Source organism: Hyla sarda, chromosome 2 (genome assembly GCF_029499605.1).
Source record: "Hyla sarda isolate aHylSar1 chromosome 2, aHylSar1.hap1, whole genome shotgun sequence".
NCBI classification, from domain to species: Eukaryota; Metazoa; Chordata; class Amphibia; order Anura; family Hylidae; genus Hyla; species Hyla sarda.
The window spans coordinates 133,584,509-133,600,522 of record NC_079190.1 but is presented as its reverse complement, the minus strand read 5'-3'; the positions used below and the strand labels follow the sequence as shown (position 1 = coordinate 133,600,522).

Genomic DNA, 16,014 nt, shown 5'->3' with positions numbered 1-16,014 from the left:
CGTGGTGGATGAGGGACACGTTTTGATCAAAAAGTGTGCTAAGAGCCTCCATTTTTTGACCAAGAGTGCTGCTGCAACCTTTCTTTCCCTTTTTATTATACTTACCTTATCCAATTGAATTGTATGTATGAACATGCAGCTGTTTACATCCCATACTGATTCCGCTACTACAACAACAATATTACAAAAATAAACCCAGTCCTTTCATGGTTAATTCCACCTCGCTTTGAAACATATCTGCATAGTTTCATGGTCCATTTTCAGTCATGTGACTACATTCACATTTTTACAACCCTTCTGCCTAGCAACTACTGATGCTCTGGTCTAACTGGCTCGGAGATTATCCTTCATAGTAACTCCTGATTGGCTAAAATCTTCACGAATGAATCTATGACACCCACATCAACATCCTGCTGTCATAACCTTGTTATCAAATCTTACACAACGCTTATGATTTTATTTTCATTTCATGCACCAGGATTATCCTTTTTAACCTATTATATACCGAATTCCACTAATGTGTTTTCTTAATATATATTTTTTATATACTTTTACTTAACTGGTAAGAACGTTGTGAACACCATATGTTTGGTGACATCACATAAAGGCCCCTATTTTCCTTTTGGCACCATTATTGTGTATTTATACCTGTCTTGAACTTGTATGTATAGACCTCTTCATCTTTCTGCAATTGAAAAAGGGAAATAATACTCCCAAAATGCATTTTGCTTTTATCTGTGTAGTCCATTTTTATTATTTTATGTGATGTCAATAAAAGACATTTATTAATATCACCTGAAAGCTGGATCCTTTTATGGTAGGGCCTCTACAGCAGTATCTTATGCTCTGTCTGCTGGGATTATTGCTGTTATGGTTCCCCGCCACAGGACACCGTCCATTCTACTGCTGGCCTGCAAGGCTGGGATCTCCTTGATTTAGGGGGGATACGCCTGAACCCAAGTACATCCAAAGGTGAGAGGGCTCCGGTGGGTTTCCTGTCACCACTCAGGATTACATGAGGCGCTGTCCACTTCTCTCTTATTTTGTCTTCATGATGTAGTATGGGCTATAGGCAGACTGTATCACATAAAAGTTAAATTGCATACTGCAGCTTTTAAATACTCTTGCTATCGCCACTAGGGTCAGGAAAGAGAAAAGGCTTAGAATTGCAGCATAGTACTGTAGCTACTAGGAACTGAAAACCTCATTCTCTGCCTAGCTTAGAGTAAAGGCAGTTTTTTACACATTTGTTAATGTTGTGGACAATGTTGGATGACCAGCAGTTTTTTTTTTTTTTTTTTTATAAAATGGCTAATGAGGGCTGTGGTGGAAACTTTTTTGAAATTCTTTTAACATCTCATAGACAGAGTTCATTACTAAGCTGGGGCTTAGTGTCAGCCCCCAAAACAACCACAACATCACAAACCCCCATTAATATCTCAGTATCCACCGGCACCAAGGGTACCAGGAAGAGCTGGGTACCAACAGGCCATAGCATAAAAAATACAGCTTCAAAGCCTGAGCCTGAACAGTAACAGGCTGCAGTTATAAAAGCTGGGGAGGGCCAAAAAATCATGTTCCTTACCCGCCCTGGTAACATCAGGCCGCTACTTGGTTTGCATCTGGTGGCTTATCAAAGTAGATGCTTTTTTATTTTATTTAATTAAAAAAAGGTGCAGTCACCCCTATGTTCATTAATCTGCCAGATATGTTTGGTTTCACTTATTATTGCATAATAATACCTCTGGTTATGCTCTACAGACAAATGTCTATCCTTGATGTATGAACTGTGATGTACTGTGCTATTCACCTGGTCATCACCCACGGGTTTGCTATACTCCTGTAGCTACCACATGTTTTTTGTTTCATCTGTGAAATATTTGATACAATTGTGCGTTTGTACTCTAACCCCCTCCTCTATAGGGGCTTGTCCCTGCCGTCTGTATCATATTTGTTTACCATATCTAAGCTTGGTATCCCCCACCTAGCCTAGGGTCCACTAGGAGGTCACTAGGACAGGGGACCTACAGACTGTCAGGCAGGCATACCAGATAGTGATAAGACTAGTTGTCCCAATGTGCATTGTCCTTTATGCTTTCCTGTCACAAGATTGTTCACGCATCTAATTACTGTATTGAACCACCTATATACTGTTGTGAATAAATAATTCATTTGAAAGATGTTGTTCTTGATATTTTTACTCAGACAGAAAACAAGCAGCAGCAGCAGCATGAAGTTGTCAGGGTGGGCAAGGGCTATTTTTGGGGGTTTATTGTACAGAAATAGTTGTTGCAGTACCACAAATGTATAGTTCACTTGAAGGAAAACTATCATGCAGGACAACTTATCCTTTATCCTTTGGGTAGGGGCTAAGTGTCTGATTGTGGGGGTCCCCGACCTCCTGTACGGCACACCGATCCTTACTAGGAACGGGGAGTGTTGACCACCACATGAAGTGGCGGCCTATAGATACAGTGTTGGGGTATCTGCTGCACTTCCATAGAGATATATGGAGGAGACATGGCGGCTAATGCTTCGTGCAAGGGTCAACACACTCCGTTCCTGGGGACTTTATTTTTAAACATAATGTTTAATGCTCAATAAATCTGTACTGTGATGGATTATGCATTTTATTTTTACACTGACATAAACCAAAAACACCCAGAAATTGCTGTGTGTGTGGCTGCTGGAGGTGACAGAAAGCACCTTTCTTATACATCACCACTTAGATGCGGTGATCATTTTTAGCACAGCATCTAAAGCATTAGTGGGATCTGATTTATCTCTGATCCCCAGGTTTCGGCAGTGGGATGTCAACAGTGTATTATGTTCACTCAATCATAGTACTGTACGATAAATCACTAAAAGCTTTCCTTTTAAATCATCTACTAAAATATCTGTATTATTCAAACAAAATCTAAAAGATCTGCAGAATATGCTGGCCACATATAAAGATTATACATTGTTACAACCAAACAAGGACAACCAAAATAAAATAAACCTGCAAAGTGTTTATTCCTTCTCCACAATAATGTCAAGAATAACAAAAGTAAAATTTACTCTAAAGCTTTATAAATTTGGCTGCCAAAGTCTAAGATGAAAAAAGAAGGCATTTTACTTAATTGCTGCCTCCTCATAGTATATGAATAGCAAATCATGACTTTTCCTAAAGAGGCTGGCAGGAATCCAAATGTTAAGTGGTAAACAGCAAAATTATTTGTAACGGTCAGATTTTAGGCTTTGCCATATAGAATGCTTGAAAAATGAGACAAAAAAACTAAACAAAATTAGCCAGCAACTCAAAACAATATTGAGGCAAATATGCACAATTGAGTCTGCAAAAATGTTTCCCCTCCAGTTATAAGTATATGTTACAATTACAAAAATAACTAATGCAATGTGTAGACCTACCAAACATATGAATATGCTTATTACTGCATACCATATATATTCGAGTATAAGCCCACCCGAATATAAGCCGAGGCCCCTAATTTCCCCCCCAAAACCCAGGAAAACTTATTGACTCGACTATAAGCCTAGGGTGGGAAATACATCATCCCCCCCCCCCCCCAAGTCATCATCCAGACCCCCGTCATCACCCCCCCCCCCCCCCTTTCATCATCACCGCCTGTCAATCCCTTCATCAATGGTCCTCAACCTGCGGACCTCCAGAAGTTGCAAAACTACAACTCCCAGCATGCCCGGACAGCCATCGGCTGTCCGGGCATGCTGGGAGTTGTAGTTTTGAAACCTCTGGAGGTCCGCAGGTTGAGGACCATTGATGAAGGGATTGACAGGCGGAGAGTTCACTCGAGTATAAGTCAAGGGGGGAGTTTTCTGCACGAAAAATCTTACTGAAAAACTCGGCTTATACTCTAGTATATACGGTAATAAAAATGAAATCACTAATTGTGTATTTTAAATATGTAACAAAATGACATGTGACCTCTCCTGGCCTGTCTGTTTTAGTAATTACATACATTTCCCAACAAATAATAATTCTGGAACATCTTTTGTTATACCTCTGTATCGCGCCTTTCATCTGTAAAGATAGGTTCACAATGCATATTTGCACCCTGCTGTAGTGTACGGTGTGTGTTTTTGGGGAAACAGAGGGGCTGTGGGGTGGGTGGGCTCCAAATAGGAGTCATACAGATTTGCTCTATAGGTGCTGACGCTCTTTCTACCCAGGAAGTCGCTACTGCTCTCGTAGAGTGGGACCCAAACTCTGTAGGAACCAAAGGACTGATAAACTGCCATAATAATCTGCTTGATCCAATAAGCTACAGGGCAGGGTCACATGTAACAGATCGACAGTGTATTTTACGAGGCAGATTCGCCAGTGACCTGACCCATAGTGTGCCACCAGTTGTTGCCACCCCCCGCCCCATCTTGCCCCCTGGCCTGCTCGCAGCGGCAATCACCTGATTTTCTTAGCAGTAACATATCTATTATATGGAGTCTTACAGAATCCCCAAAAGGAATAGACTGGGCAGCTTTGATGATTTCTCCCGATTCCAATACCGGAATTTCTGCTCCAACTCGGCCACAAAGAGAAAGTTGTCATGGTATGGAACAATCACAACATCTTTCTCCCCAATGTGGGCCGTGATTGGGGTTTGAGATATACCAAATAGGAAAACTTTGTATTGGTGTTGTAAGAAAGCATAGTTAAAGACCACTTTAAACCTATGTTCTGCAAATATGGACACATGGTAATATGCAACACTCAGATTCAGGATGGCCATGAAGCAGTCCTGAAACTCTCACATGGTAAATAACTGTTCACTGCTTTGAGATTTATAATTGTGCCAAATGAACAGATCAGTTTTCTCAAAAGGAAGAAAGTGGAGCAGACTCCTTCTCCCCTTTCCTCTGCTGGCACTGGAGCAGACACCCTTTTTTTTCGAGATATAGGCACGAAGGTCTGCAGTAATTACTCTTAGAACTGCCTGAGACAATAAAACATTTTTAAACCATGCCTTATTGTGCTCAGAATAAAATGACCAATGAACACAGTCTTCCACTCGAGGTTGGAATGAGCAAACCTTCTACCGGAACCCTAATATCATTGCGACTTTCTGGTAGAATTGAAACCAGAAAGTAACACCCTGCTCTTCTTAGGACCCCTCCACTCTCTTCTGCTACATAAACCCCTCTGAGTTTATACTGTTGTGGAACAGAGGGGGACACTAACTTTCCATCTGAAGCCCTCTCTAGGCTGTAGTCAAGAGACGAGCCAAACAAATAATCCATCTTATAGGGAACCACAGACAGGTTAGACTTGGAGGTAATTCCCCCTTCCAACTCATTAAGTCATAGACACCTGAATTGCAAGGATTAGTGCTGCCTCTCATAGAAACATTAAATGTGGTCCTCTCCTCCCTGCCCCTGGGGATTGCTTCTATTGCTTTGATGCTTGCTTCCTATTTGGCCCTCTTACCCGGTGTTTGGGAATATTACTTTCCTGCCAGCTCTTTCTGCCCCTGCCTTCCTGAGTAAACTCAGGAGTGAGGGGACGACCTTTAGGGACCTTCTCGACTTGTCTGCTCAAAAACCGCTTGCCTCCCTTGTCAAAGATGGCGACCTCTCTCTTACCTCCATCTTTCAATATTCATAACTACGTCACTTCTATGGCTCTACTAAAGCGGAATTACAACTTCAGCTAACCCCTTTTCGAACGCTTATGTATCTTCACCTCGAAACTCTTTTAGGGAACAATCTATTACTTTCCGCCTTAGTTGGGAAAAAGTGGTGGGTTGCTTGTTCACAGATCGAGGAGTGGGTGACGGCAGTGACCATGTGCCACAAAACATACATTTTTTGTAAGGTTAAGGAAACTAATTATAAATTGCTTACTAGGTGGTACAGGGTTCTGGCCCTCCTCTCACGTTTATTACCGTCCTTACCAGATGTGTGTTGGCGCTGTGGTGCAGCAGGTGGCACGATCCAACCCATTTGGCTGACATATCCTCTCCTGTCTACTTATTGGTCCCAAGTGCTGGATCAAGTGCACTGTATGACCTCAGTTCGCCTACCTCTAGACCCGGCCCCCTTCTTGTCTCAGTGTTTCCAGTTGCAACACCCCGAGGGACAAAGACTGTCCTCTACTTCCTCCTACTAGTTGCTAGGACTGTTTTTACTAAACTCTGGAGGTTTACAATGCCTCCATCCCCTTCATACTGGCTTCAGGAGGTGGTCCATTTGAATAGAATGGAGGAGCTCTTAGCAGACTCGTGCCGTGAGACAAAAACGTGGCCATCTGGTCCCAGTGTACTGACTAGGTTACTTCCCCTGATTTTAGAACTCTCCACCAGCCATCCTCTCCTGTTTAGATCTCTCTCGTGGCCTCCTACTTTTCCCTGCACTGCTTGGGCACTGCCTGGTTTCTAGATGTGGGGACTTGCGGAGGTGTGGCTGCACCACAAGGTCCTCTTTCTTTCCTCTCTTTTTCCTTTCTCTCTTCTTCCCCTTGCTTTATCTCTTCCCTTTTCCCTTCCTTATCTACTATCTTCCCCCTCCCCACCTTCCCCTTCCTTATTATCCATGGAAGATTGCTTCCCTTGCATCTGATTTCGGTGTCATATTTGTTGTTGTATTTCTGTATAGTTCTGTTTATTTGAACATAGTATTGGCAATTTTTTTTCACTCCTCTGCTATTGCCATGTTTTTGTCTTTTGTTACAAAAATAAAACTACTTATTTAAATAAATAAATAAATAAATAAATAAAAGATTGTGTCAGCAAATAAGAACCATTCGGCCCATCAACTCTGTCCAATAATTCTGAATAGTTTCTGGCCCTATCTTATATGAAGGACAGCCTTATGCGTATCCCATGCATGCTTAAACTACTTCACTGCATCTACAGCTATGACTTCTGCAGGAAGGCTATTCCATGCATCCACTACTCTCTCAGTAAAGTAATACTTCCTGATATTACTGCATAAACTGTTGTCCCTCTAATTTAAAACTATATTCTCTTGTGGTGGTTGTTCTTCCATTCTTCTATCCTCTGCTCCTTTACTGTGTTAATTTCTTTTAAGTTTGTAAAAGTTTCTATCATATCCCCTCTGTCATGTCTTTCTTCCAAGGTATACATGTTAAAGTCCATTAACCTTTTCCTGGTCATTTTTATCCAGCAAATAATGTACTAGCTCTTTATGACCTTTCTCCAATGCTGCTACTGTATATCTTTCTGGAGATACAGTCTCCAGAGATCTTAGCCAGGAGAGAATACATTTTTGGGGATATTTCCCTTCTCTTCATACGCGTATATACATTTTATTGTCTAAAGGAAAAGGAATTTCCTAACGAAGTTAGCCCACTCTCTTTTCTAGCCATACCTGAACATGAAATGTATTCTACTTCCCAGGATTTAAACCTTTAAATATCCTTTCCTGGATGTACTGAGGTTCTCTATTGTTCTCAATGTTTATGGTGGACTTGACTGCCTAAGGGTGTGTTCATACGGCCGTCTGCCCACGTTTTTTTTGTCCCTGTTTAGTTTCCGTTGTTGCTGCTTGTAAACGGACTACAAATGGTTGTAAAATAATCCCACTGATGTCAATGGGATTTTTTTTTTACAATCCTTTCACATCCCTTTGCACCTGTCTGCGCTCATTTCCGTTTTTATTTTACGGGAGAAAAGACTGTGCATGTAGTATTTTTTCTCCCGTCAAAAAAAATGAAGAAAAAAATGGATACAGTAAATTTAACATTGAAGTCTATGGAAAAAGGATGAGCTTTTAATGTCATCTGTTTGCATCAGTTTTTTTCAATACGCTTTTACGATTTATTAACTGAACTTTTTTTGGTTTATTAACTGAACAATAATGAATCCAAACGGATACAAGTGGATAACATCCGTTTGCATCAATTTTTGTCAGTTTTTTTTTAAGGTCAGTTTTTATTTTTGACGGGAGAAGAACGGGACGGGTGTAGACGGTGGTCTGAACGCAGTCTTAATCAGAGGCTTAACATCTTCCACTGAAAAGAGAGTCCTGCCTGGGAAGAGGAGTCAGAATGAACCTCAATGACCCCTCCTTTTCCCAGACAAAGGTTACTCAACTTGCAAAGTTGACTTTACTAATACAAGCGCTGCACAGGGTTTTCGTGTAATAACTGCAGCTAAGAGGCTAGAGGCTGCAGAATATTTAGAAATGTTTGCAAATGAAGCACTAAAACTTTGCTTGGACATAGGTATTCAGATGCTTTGCTAAGACACTTGAAATATAGCTATCAGGCCTCCCATTTTCTCATCTTTAATATAATTTTACACCTTGATCATAATCATCTGAGTGAATTAAGCTAATTGGACATGACTGGGCTAGACACAGCCCTGTCTTTATAAGGTCTTGCAGCTGGCAATGCATATCAGAGCAAGAACCAAGCCATCAGGCTGAGAGTGGCCTACAGACAACGCTATGAATAAAGTCATTGAGGGGCCCAGCTGGAGCCTTTACTTAAACCCAATCGAGCATTTCTAAAGAGACCTAAAAAGGGCCGTCCACCAACAGCCCCCACCCCATCCTACCTGCCAGAGCTAGAGAAAATCTGCAGAGAAGAAGGTCAGAAAATCCCCAAATTCAGGTATGCAAACCATGCAGCATCAGATTAGAGGCGGCATTCATTGCAAAAGGTGCTTCAGCAAAGTACTGAGTAAAGTACTCAATATTAGAGTTTTTCCTTTTCAACAAATTATAATTTAACTTTGTCATAATGGAGTATTGAGGTCAAAATGACGGGAAAACTTTTTTTCCTTTAGCATTAGTCAACAAGATAAACACAATGGGGGAGATTTATCAAAACCTGTCCGGAGGAAACGTCCAAAAACTGACAAATCTACAACATTAGCCATTGATTCTTAAAAGATATATACCTCGGGGTGGTGGCCCTTGAACAGGCTTTGGTTTGCTGCCAGCAAGAAGGAAATTTAAAGCTGCCTCCATATTGTTGCTGAAGTCCATCAGTGCCTGCCTGGCTGCTTCTTTACTGAAGCCCATCTCTGTGATGTGTCTCAGGGCCTTCTCATCAACCTTTAAGAAATAAAAGAAAGACAGAAACTTTGTATCATTTCTTATTCTGATGCAATATTGTATTCAGTGCTGTAATCCTATTCACCTTAGTGATTTCCTAAAGCTTTTACATGTATAAATGCAAAGTATCAAAACAGAAAATCTTCCAAAACAAGATAATTTATTTTATGTGACTGTGCTCTGATAAAACCTGGGGGCTTTTGCCGAACAGCCAAAAAAGCATTTAACAATGTATTCTTTATTGAAAACATGAAATGACATCAAAATAATCAGTACGGGGCTTAAAAAAAGATGGGAAGATTTACTGTCGCTCTAACAAATTTGCACATTAAAGGGGAAATGTTCTATTGATCTTGTCATCTTCAGCACTGTATTTATCCTTGCACTACGAGACTGCTTATTTAGTTGGTTAGGACAAGACCAATTTTCCAATGCAATTACATTGCGGAGCTATAAATCATAGTCATGGCCGTAAATGTTGGCACCCCTGAAATTTTTCAAGAAAATGAAGTATTTCTCACAGAAAAGGATTGCAATAACACATGTTTTGCTATACCCATGTTTATTCCCTTTGTGTGTATTGGAACTAAACCAAAAAAGGAGGAAAAAAAGCAAATTGGACATAATGTCACACCAAAAAAAAATATGGTCTGGACAAAATTATTGGCACTCTTTTAAAAGTGTGGAAAAATAAGATTGTTTCAAGCATGTGATGCTCCTTTAAACTCACCTGGGGCAAGTAACAGGTGTAGGCAATATAAAAATCACACCTGAAAGCAGATAAAAAGGAGAGAAGTTTACTTAGTATTTGCATTGTGTGTCTGTGTGTGCTACACTAAGCATGGAGAACAGAAAGAGGAGAAGAGAACTGTCTGAGGACTTGAGAACCAACATTGTGGAAAAATATCAACAATCTCAAGGTTACAAGTCCATCTCCAGAGATCTAGATCTGCCTTTTTTCACAGTGCACAACATTATCAAGAAGTTTGCAACCCAGGGCACTATAGCTTATCTCCCTGGGCATGGACAGAAGAGAAAAATGAATATAAGGTGTCAACGCTGGATAGACCGGATGGTGGATAAGCAGCCCCAAACAAAGTTCCAAAGATATTCAAGCTGTCCTGCAGGCTCAGGGAGCATCAGTGTCAACATGAACTATCTGTCGACATTTAAATGAAATGCTATGGCAGGAGACCCAGGAGGACCCCACTGCTGACACAGAGACATAAAAAAAGAAAGACTACATTTTGCCAAAATGAACTTGAGTAAGCCAAAATCCTTCTGGGAAAATGTCTTGGGGACAGATGAGACCAAGATAGAGCTTTTTGGTAAAGCACATCATTCTACTGTTTACTGAAAACAGAATGAGTCCTTCAAAGAAAAGAACACAGTACCTACAGTGAAATATGAGGAGGTTCAATGATGTTTTGGGGTTGATTTGCTGCCTCTAGCACTGGGTGCCTTTAATGTGTGCAAGGCATCATGAAATCTGAGGATTACCAACTGATTTTTGGTCGCACTGTACAGCCCAGTGTCAGAAAGCTGGGTTTGTGTTCGAGATCTTTGGTCTTCCAGCAGGACAAGGACCCCAAACATATGTCAAAAAGCACCCAGAAATGGATGGCAACAAAGTGCTGGAGAGTTCTGAAGTGGCCAGCAATGAGTCCAGATCTAAATCCCATTGAACACCTGTGGAGAGATCTTAAAATTCCTGTTGGGAAAAGGCGCCTTCCAATAAGAGAGACCTGGAGCAGTTTGCAAAGGAAGAGTGGTCCAACATTCCGGCTGAGAGGTGTAAGAACCTTTTTGATGGTTATAGGAAGAGACTTATTTCAGTATTTTTTTCCAAAGGGTGTGCAACCAAATATTAAGTTAAGGGTGCCAACAATTTTGTCCAGCTGTTTTTTGGAGTTTGGTGTGACATTATGACCAATTTTCTTTTTTTCCTCCCTTTTTTGGTTAATTCCAATACACACAAAGGGAATAAACATGTGTATAGCAAAACGTGTTACTGCAATCCTTTTGTGTGAGAAATACTTCATTTTATTGAAAAATTTCAGGGGTGCCAACATTTACGGCCATGACTGTACCTACCAATGTAAAAAGCTACTGGATTCAAATGACTAAAAAATAAGGAAAAAAAATTAGCAGTGAAAATCTATTTCAGAAATATACATGCTAAGCATTACATAGTGATTAATTAACATGCCCTATTGAAATATGACAATTTTCGTGCAGAACTTACAATGCAGCAACAAGTTTAAAAAAAATAATGATTTACTCCTGAGGTAAAAATCAAGAGACATTTTTACCTTACAAGCAGCATCTTTATTCTTTATCTATATATATATATATATATATATATATATATATATATATATATATATATATAAAACTCAATGTGTGTGTGTGTGTATGTATGTTCCACAAAAATGTCCAAACGGCTAAAGATATTAACATGAAACTTGGCACACATGTTACTTATATGTCAACAACAAACATAGGATAGATGATTTAACCCTTACTCACACCCATTTGCCAGGGGCGGGGTTTTTATTTAAAGTCCCATACAAGTCTATGGGAAATATATGTTACTGCATAACTTCCAAACGGCTGGAGATATTTTGATAATACTTGGTCATATGTCACTTATATGTCCACTTAAAATATAGGATAGTTAATTTAATCCTTAACTACCCCCATTTGTGAGGGTTGGGGTTTTTGTTTAACCCCTTAACGACGCAGGACGTATATTTACGTCCTGCGCCGGCTCCCGCGATATGAAGCGGGATCGCGCCGCGATCCCGCATCATATCGCGTCGGTCCCGGCGGTAATCAACGGCCGGGACCCGCGGCTAATACCACACATCGCCGATCGCGGCGATGTGCGGTATTAACCCTTTAGAAGCGGCGGTCAAAGCTGACCGCCGCTTCTAAAGTGAAAGTGAAAGTGACCCGGCTGCTCAGTCGGGCTGTTCGGGACCGCCGCGGTGAAATCGCGGCGTCCCGAACAGCTGATCGGACACCGGGAGGGCTCTTACCTGCCTCCCCGGTGTCCGATCGACGAATGACTGCTCCGTGCCTGAGATCCAGGCAGGAGCAGTCAAGCGCCGATAATGCTGATCACAGGCGTGTTAATGCACGCCAGTGATCAGCATTAGAGATCAGTGTGTGCAGTGTTATAGGTCCCTATGGGACCTATAACACTGCAAAAAAAATGTAAAAAAAAAGTGTTAATAAAGGTCATTTAACCCCTTCCCTAATAAAAGTTTGAATCACCCCCCTTTTCCCATAAAAAAAATAAAACAGTGTAAAAAAAATAAAAAATAAACATATGTGGTATCGCCGCGTGCGTAAATGTCCGAACTATAAAAATATATCATTAATTAAGCCGTACGGTCAATGGCGTACGCGCAAAAAAATTCCAAAGTCCAAAAAAGCGTATTTTGGTCATTTTTTATATCATTAAAAAATGAATAAAAAGTGATCAAAAAGTCCGATCAAAACAAAAATCATACCGATAAAAACTTCAGATCACGGCGCAAAAAATGAGTCCTCATACCACCCCATACGTGGAAAAATAAAAAAGTTATAGGGGTCAGAAGATGACATTTTTAAACGTATAAATTTTCCTGCATGTAGTTATGATTTTTTCCAGAAGTGCGACAAAATCAAACCTATATAAGTAGGGTATCATTTTAACCGTATGGACCTACAGAATAATGATAAGGTGTAATTTTTACCGAAATATGTACTGCGTAGAAACGAAAGCCCCCAAAAGTTACAAAATGGCGTTTTTTTTTTTCGATTTTGTCGCACAATGATTTTTTTTTCCGTTTCGCCGTGCATTTTTGGGTAAAATGACTAATGTCACTGCAAAGTAGAATTGGCGACGCAAAAAATAAGCCATAATATGGATTTTTAGGTGGAAAATTGAAAGGGTTATGATTTTTAAAAGGTAAGGAGGAAAAAACGAAAGTGCAAAAACGGAAAAACCCTGAGTCCTTAAGGGGTTAAAGTCCCATGCAAATCAATGGGAAATGTATAACTTCTGTATGGCTGGAGATATTTCAATACCCGATACACATATTACAGGTCGGGATATGAGGGCGGGGTGGGAGGTCGAGATAGGAGGAGGGGATAGGAGGTCGGGGTATGAGGACGGGATATGACAACAATATATGGGGATGGGATGTGAAGTCAAAAGCTTCCTTCTTTGTTGATTTTCCACGCCAACAAGGATGAGGAAGGAAAAACCGGGCAACACTGGGTACTCAGCTAGTGTATCTTATAAAGTAAAGAAAGTTTATTATTTATGACAGGTCAATAAAACCTGTCATAAAGCCATGAACATCAGATGTCTAACATCTAGGAGCCTAATGGCCCATACAACAGATATCTACTATAAAGTAACCATGTGTTTCCTCTAGTAAACAAAATGCACTGAATGAACTACACGCAACAATATGCCACTATTGTGTGATGCTGGGACCCCATAAATACAAGAGGTATGGGGCCATTGTGCTAGGCAACGCAAAGCACTTGGATGTTAATGCTACAAAAGCTTATTCCATGCCACTGGGCTCCATGGCTTTTTCACTTTACTAATAGGTGCAAGTCCTAGCAATTGGACCCAAACTAATCACACATTCATGCCATACCCTAAAGATATGATAAAAATGTTCAAAGTCATAAGTCCCTTTAAAATAGTCCTTAAATTAAATGCTACTGTGGCAAACATCAAACAGCAAATATTACATGCAATATATCTTACGATTACTGACGAGAACATAAGAGAATGAGAAAAACTGGGATACATATCCATGAAGGGGGAGGTGAGATCAGACTGGAGTGGGCTGGAAATCATAGCTCAAAAGTAGGGGAACCACTTCCATTGCTCAGAAGATGAAAAGAAAAAAAACTTTAGTTACCTGGGCCCAGTCTATCACAGCTCCTGTTCAGTACAGTCTGTCTTCTTGCTTCTGAGACAAGTTCTTACAGCAGGACCTGCTTGGTTGGCCAATCACTGGCAGCAACAGTGGCTTGTCTCGGCCAGAGATTGGACGAGTCGGCAGGTCCAGCTGAGAGTAATTGTCCCAGAAGAGGCAAAAAGACAGAAGATTAGGAAACCAGAGGGAGACTAAACTGAGCTGCAGGGGACCAGCAGGGGACTAGGGATAGGTTCTTGCTTTCTATTTTTGCACTGACTCAGGGTGCATGCACACCACGCTTTTGCAATACAGTTCCCATATCAGGTTTTTGATGAAAAACGGATTCCTCAAAACCTGACTAAAAACTGTATCTAAAGGTGTGTACAAATTTCAACCCATATACGGTTAAAAACCGTAAACGGTTTGAAAAATGATGTCCGGTTGCATCCGTTTTTTAAGAAAAAAATGTATACGTTTTTAACTTTTCACTCCATTTTAAATAAAGTTTCACTTGTTTGATTGAAATTCCAATTCTGTCAAAAACCGTATGGTGAAAACCGGATGGAACTGTACACACATACGGTTTTGTACGGTTCTCATTGACTCCCATGTTTAAAAAAAAAACGTATACGGTTTAATACGGGTTTTCACCCGGACCAAAAAACGTGGTAGACAACTGTTCTGGGTACAGGTGAAAAACCGGACAAAACCGTATAGGACGCAAAACGGACTAAACCGGATGATGCGTTTGACATACGGTTTACAATGTTAAGTCAATTCACACAGTTTTCTATACAGTTTTTAACTTGAAACCGTATACGGGAACTGTATAGCAAAAACGTGGTGTGCTTGCACCCTTAGCGGTATTTGTGTCTTTTTTTTAAATCACCACAATACCCTTTTCATAAATAAGGTGAAACTTTCTTTTTCAACATGAAAATGCAAAGGAAATTATAAGTAAAATTATATGAAATACCACAATGTTTGGGAACAATACATCTTAAGAATATACTGCGATGAATAAAGGCAATACAAATAGATGGGGAAAAAAAGCAGACTGCCCTACTTTGTAACACTATATGACAAAATATCACAGAATAACATAACATAAAAAGTGGAGGAAAAAAAATCAATGAACTGGACAAATAAGATACTTTTGCATTATGATGTACAAAAAAAATCCTTTATATTAGTACAGATACTAGAAATGGCCAAAAACAGGATGGGGAAGAATCACCAGGTATAATAACAACACTGTACAGCTGTTTAATGCAGTGGAACCTATTGCACAGAATTTGTCAAAAACACGAAGAGAGTGTTTTGAGTATTGTAACAAATAGTCACGTAACCAACCTAAAGTGGACCTATGGCAACCCCCCCCCCTTCCCCATTTTACTTTCAATAGCTTAGGCTGTCCTGAACAAACACCTTTCTACAGTTTTAGATTATTATTTTTTTTAATCATTCAAATCTGTTTTTATTATACAGCAGAGAAACAAACAGTACAAAAATGTAGTAAGGGGAAAAGGCAGCAAAATGTCATAACAACAGGGGGGGGGGGTATGGAAGGGAAGGGGGGGGAGAAAGGGGCATAGAATGATATAAAATGATATAAAGAACGTGGGAACAAATCTGCTCTCTGTCTTGTCATTGGTGGCATGACTAGGATGCTGCTTGATAGCTGATCCTTGGGGGAATAGGGTGGGAAGGAGAGTCCCGAAAAGCAATCCACTTGTTCCAGGTAGCAGCAAACTTATCCTGGGTTTCAATGACCCAACAGGTAAGCTCCTTCAACCTACAAATCGGATTCATTTTGTCTATCCATTGTTGGGTGGATGGGGCAGTGGTCTGAAGCCACAGTAGAGGGATGAACAACTTGGCAGCTGTGCCCTTTCTCCAGATTTTTAATACACCCTTCCATTCCTAAATGATGAGTGTTTAGTGCTGGTCTGACAATTCAGGAAATCAGTCAGATGGGAACAAACTTAGTTTAAAAAATGTAAGTTAATATCAAGTGATGGGCGGGGTTAGGTTAGAAATCACATAG

General features: G+C 40.4%; 1 protein-coding gene across 1 annotated transcript in view; it reads right to left on the bottom strand.

The window, feature by feature from the left end:
* The window catches only part of TDRD3 (tudor domain containing 3), a 288,299-nt gene that overhangs the window by 62,512 nt on the left and 209,773 nt on the right, over positions 1-16,014 (bottom strand). The window contains exon 9 of the mRNA XM_056555486.1: positions 8,880-9,036. Within this exon, the coding sequence (XP_056411461.1) occupies positions 8,880-9,036 (157 nt within the window). The remainder of the gene's footprint in view (positions 1-8,879; positions 9,037-16,014) is intronic.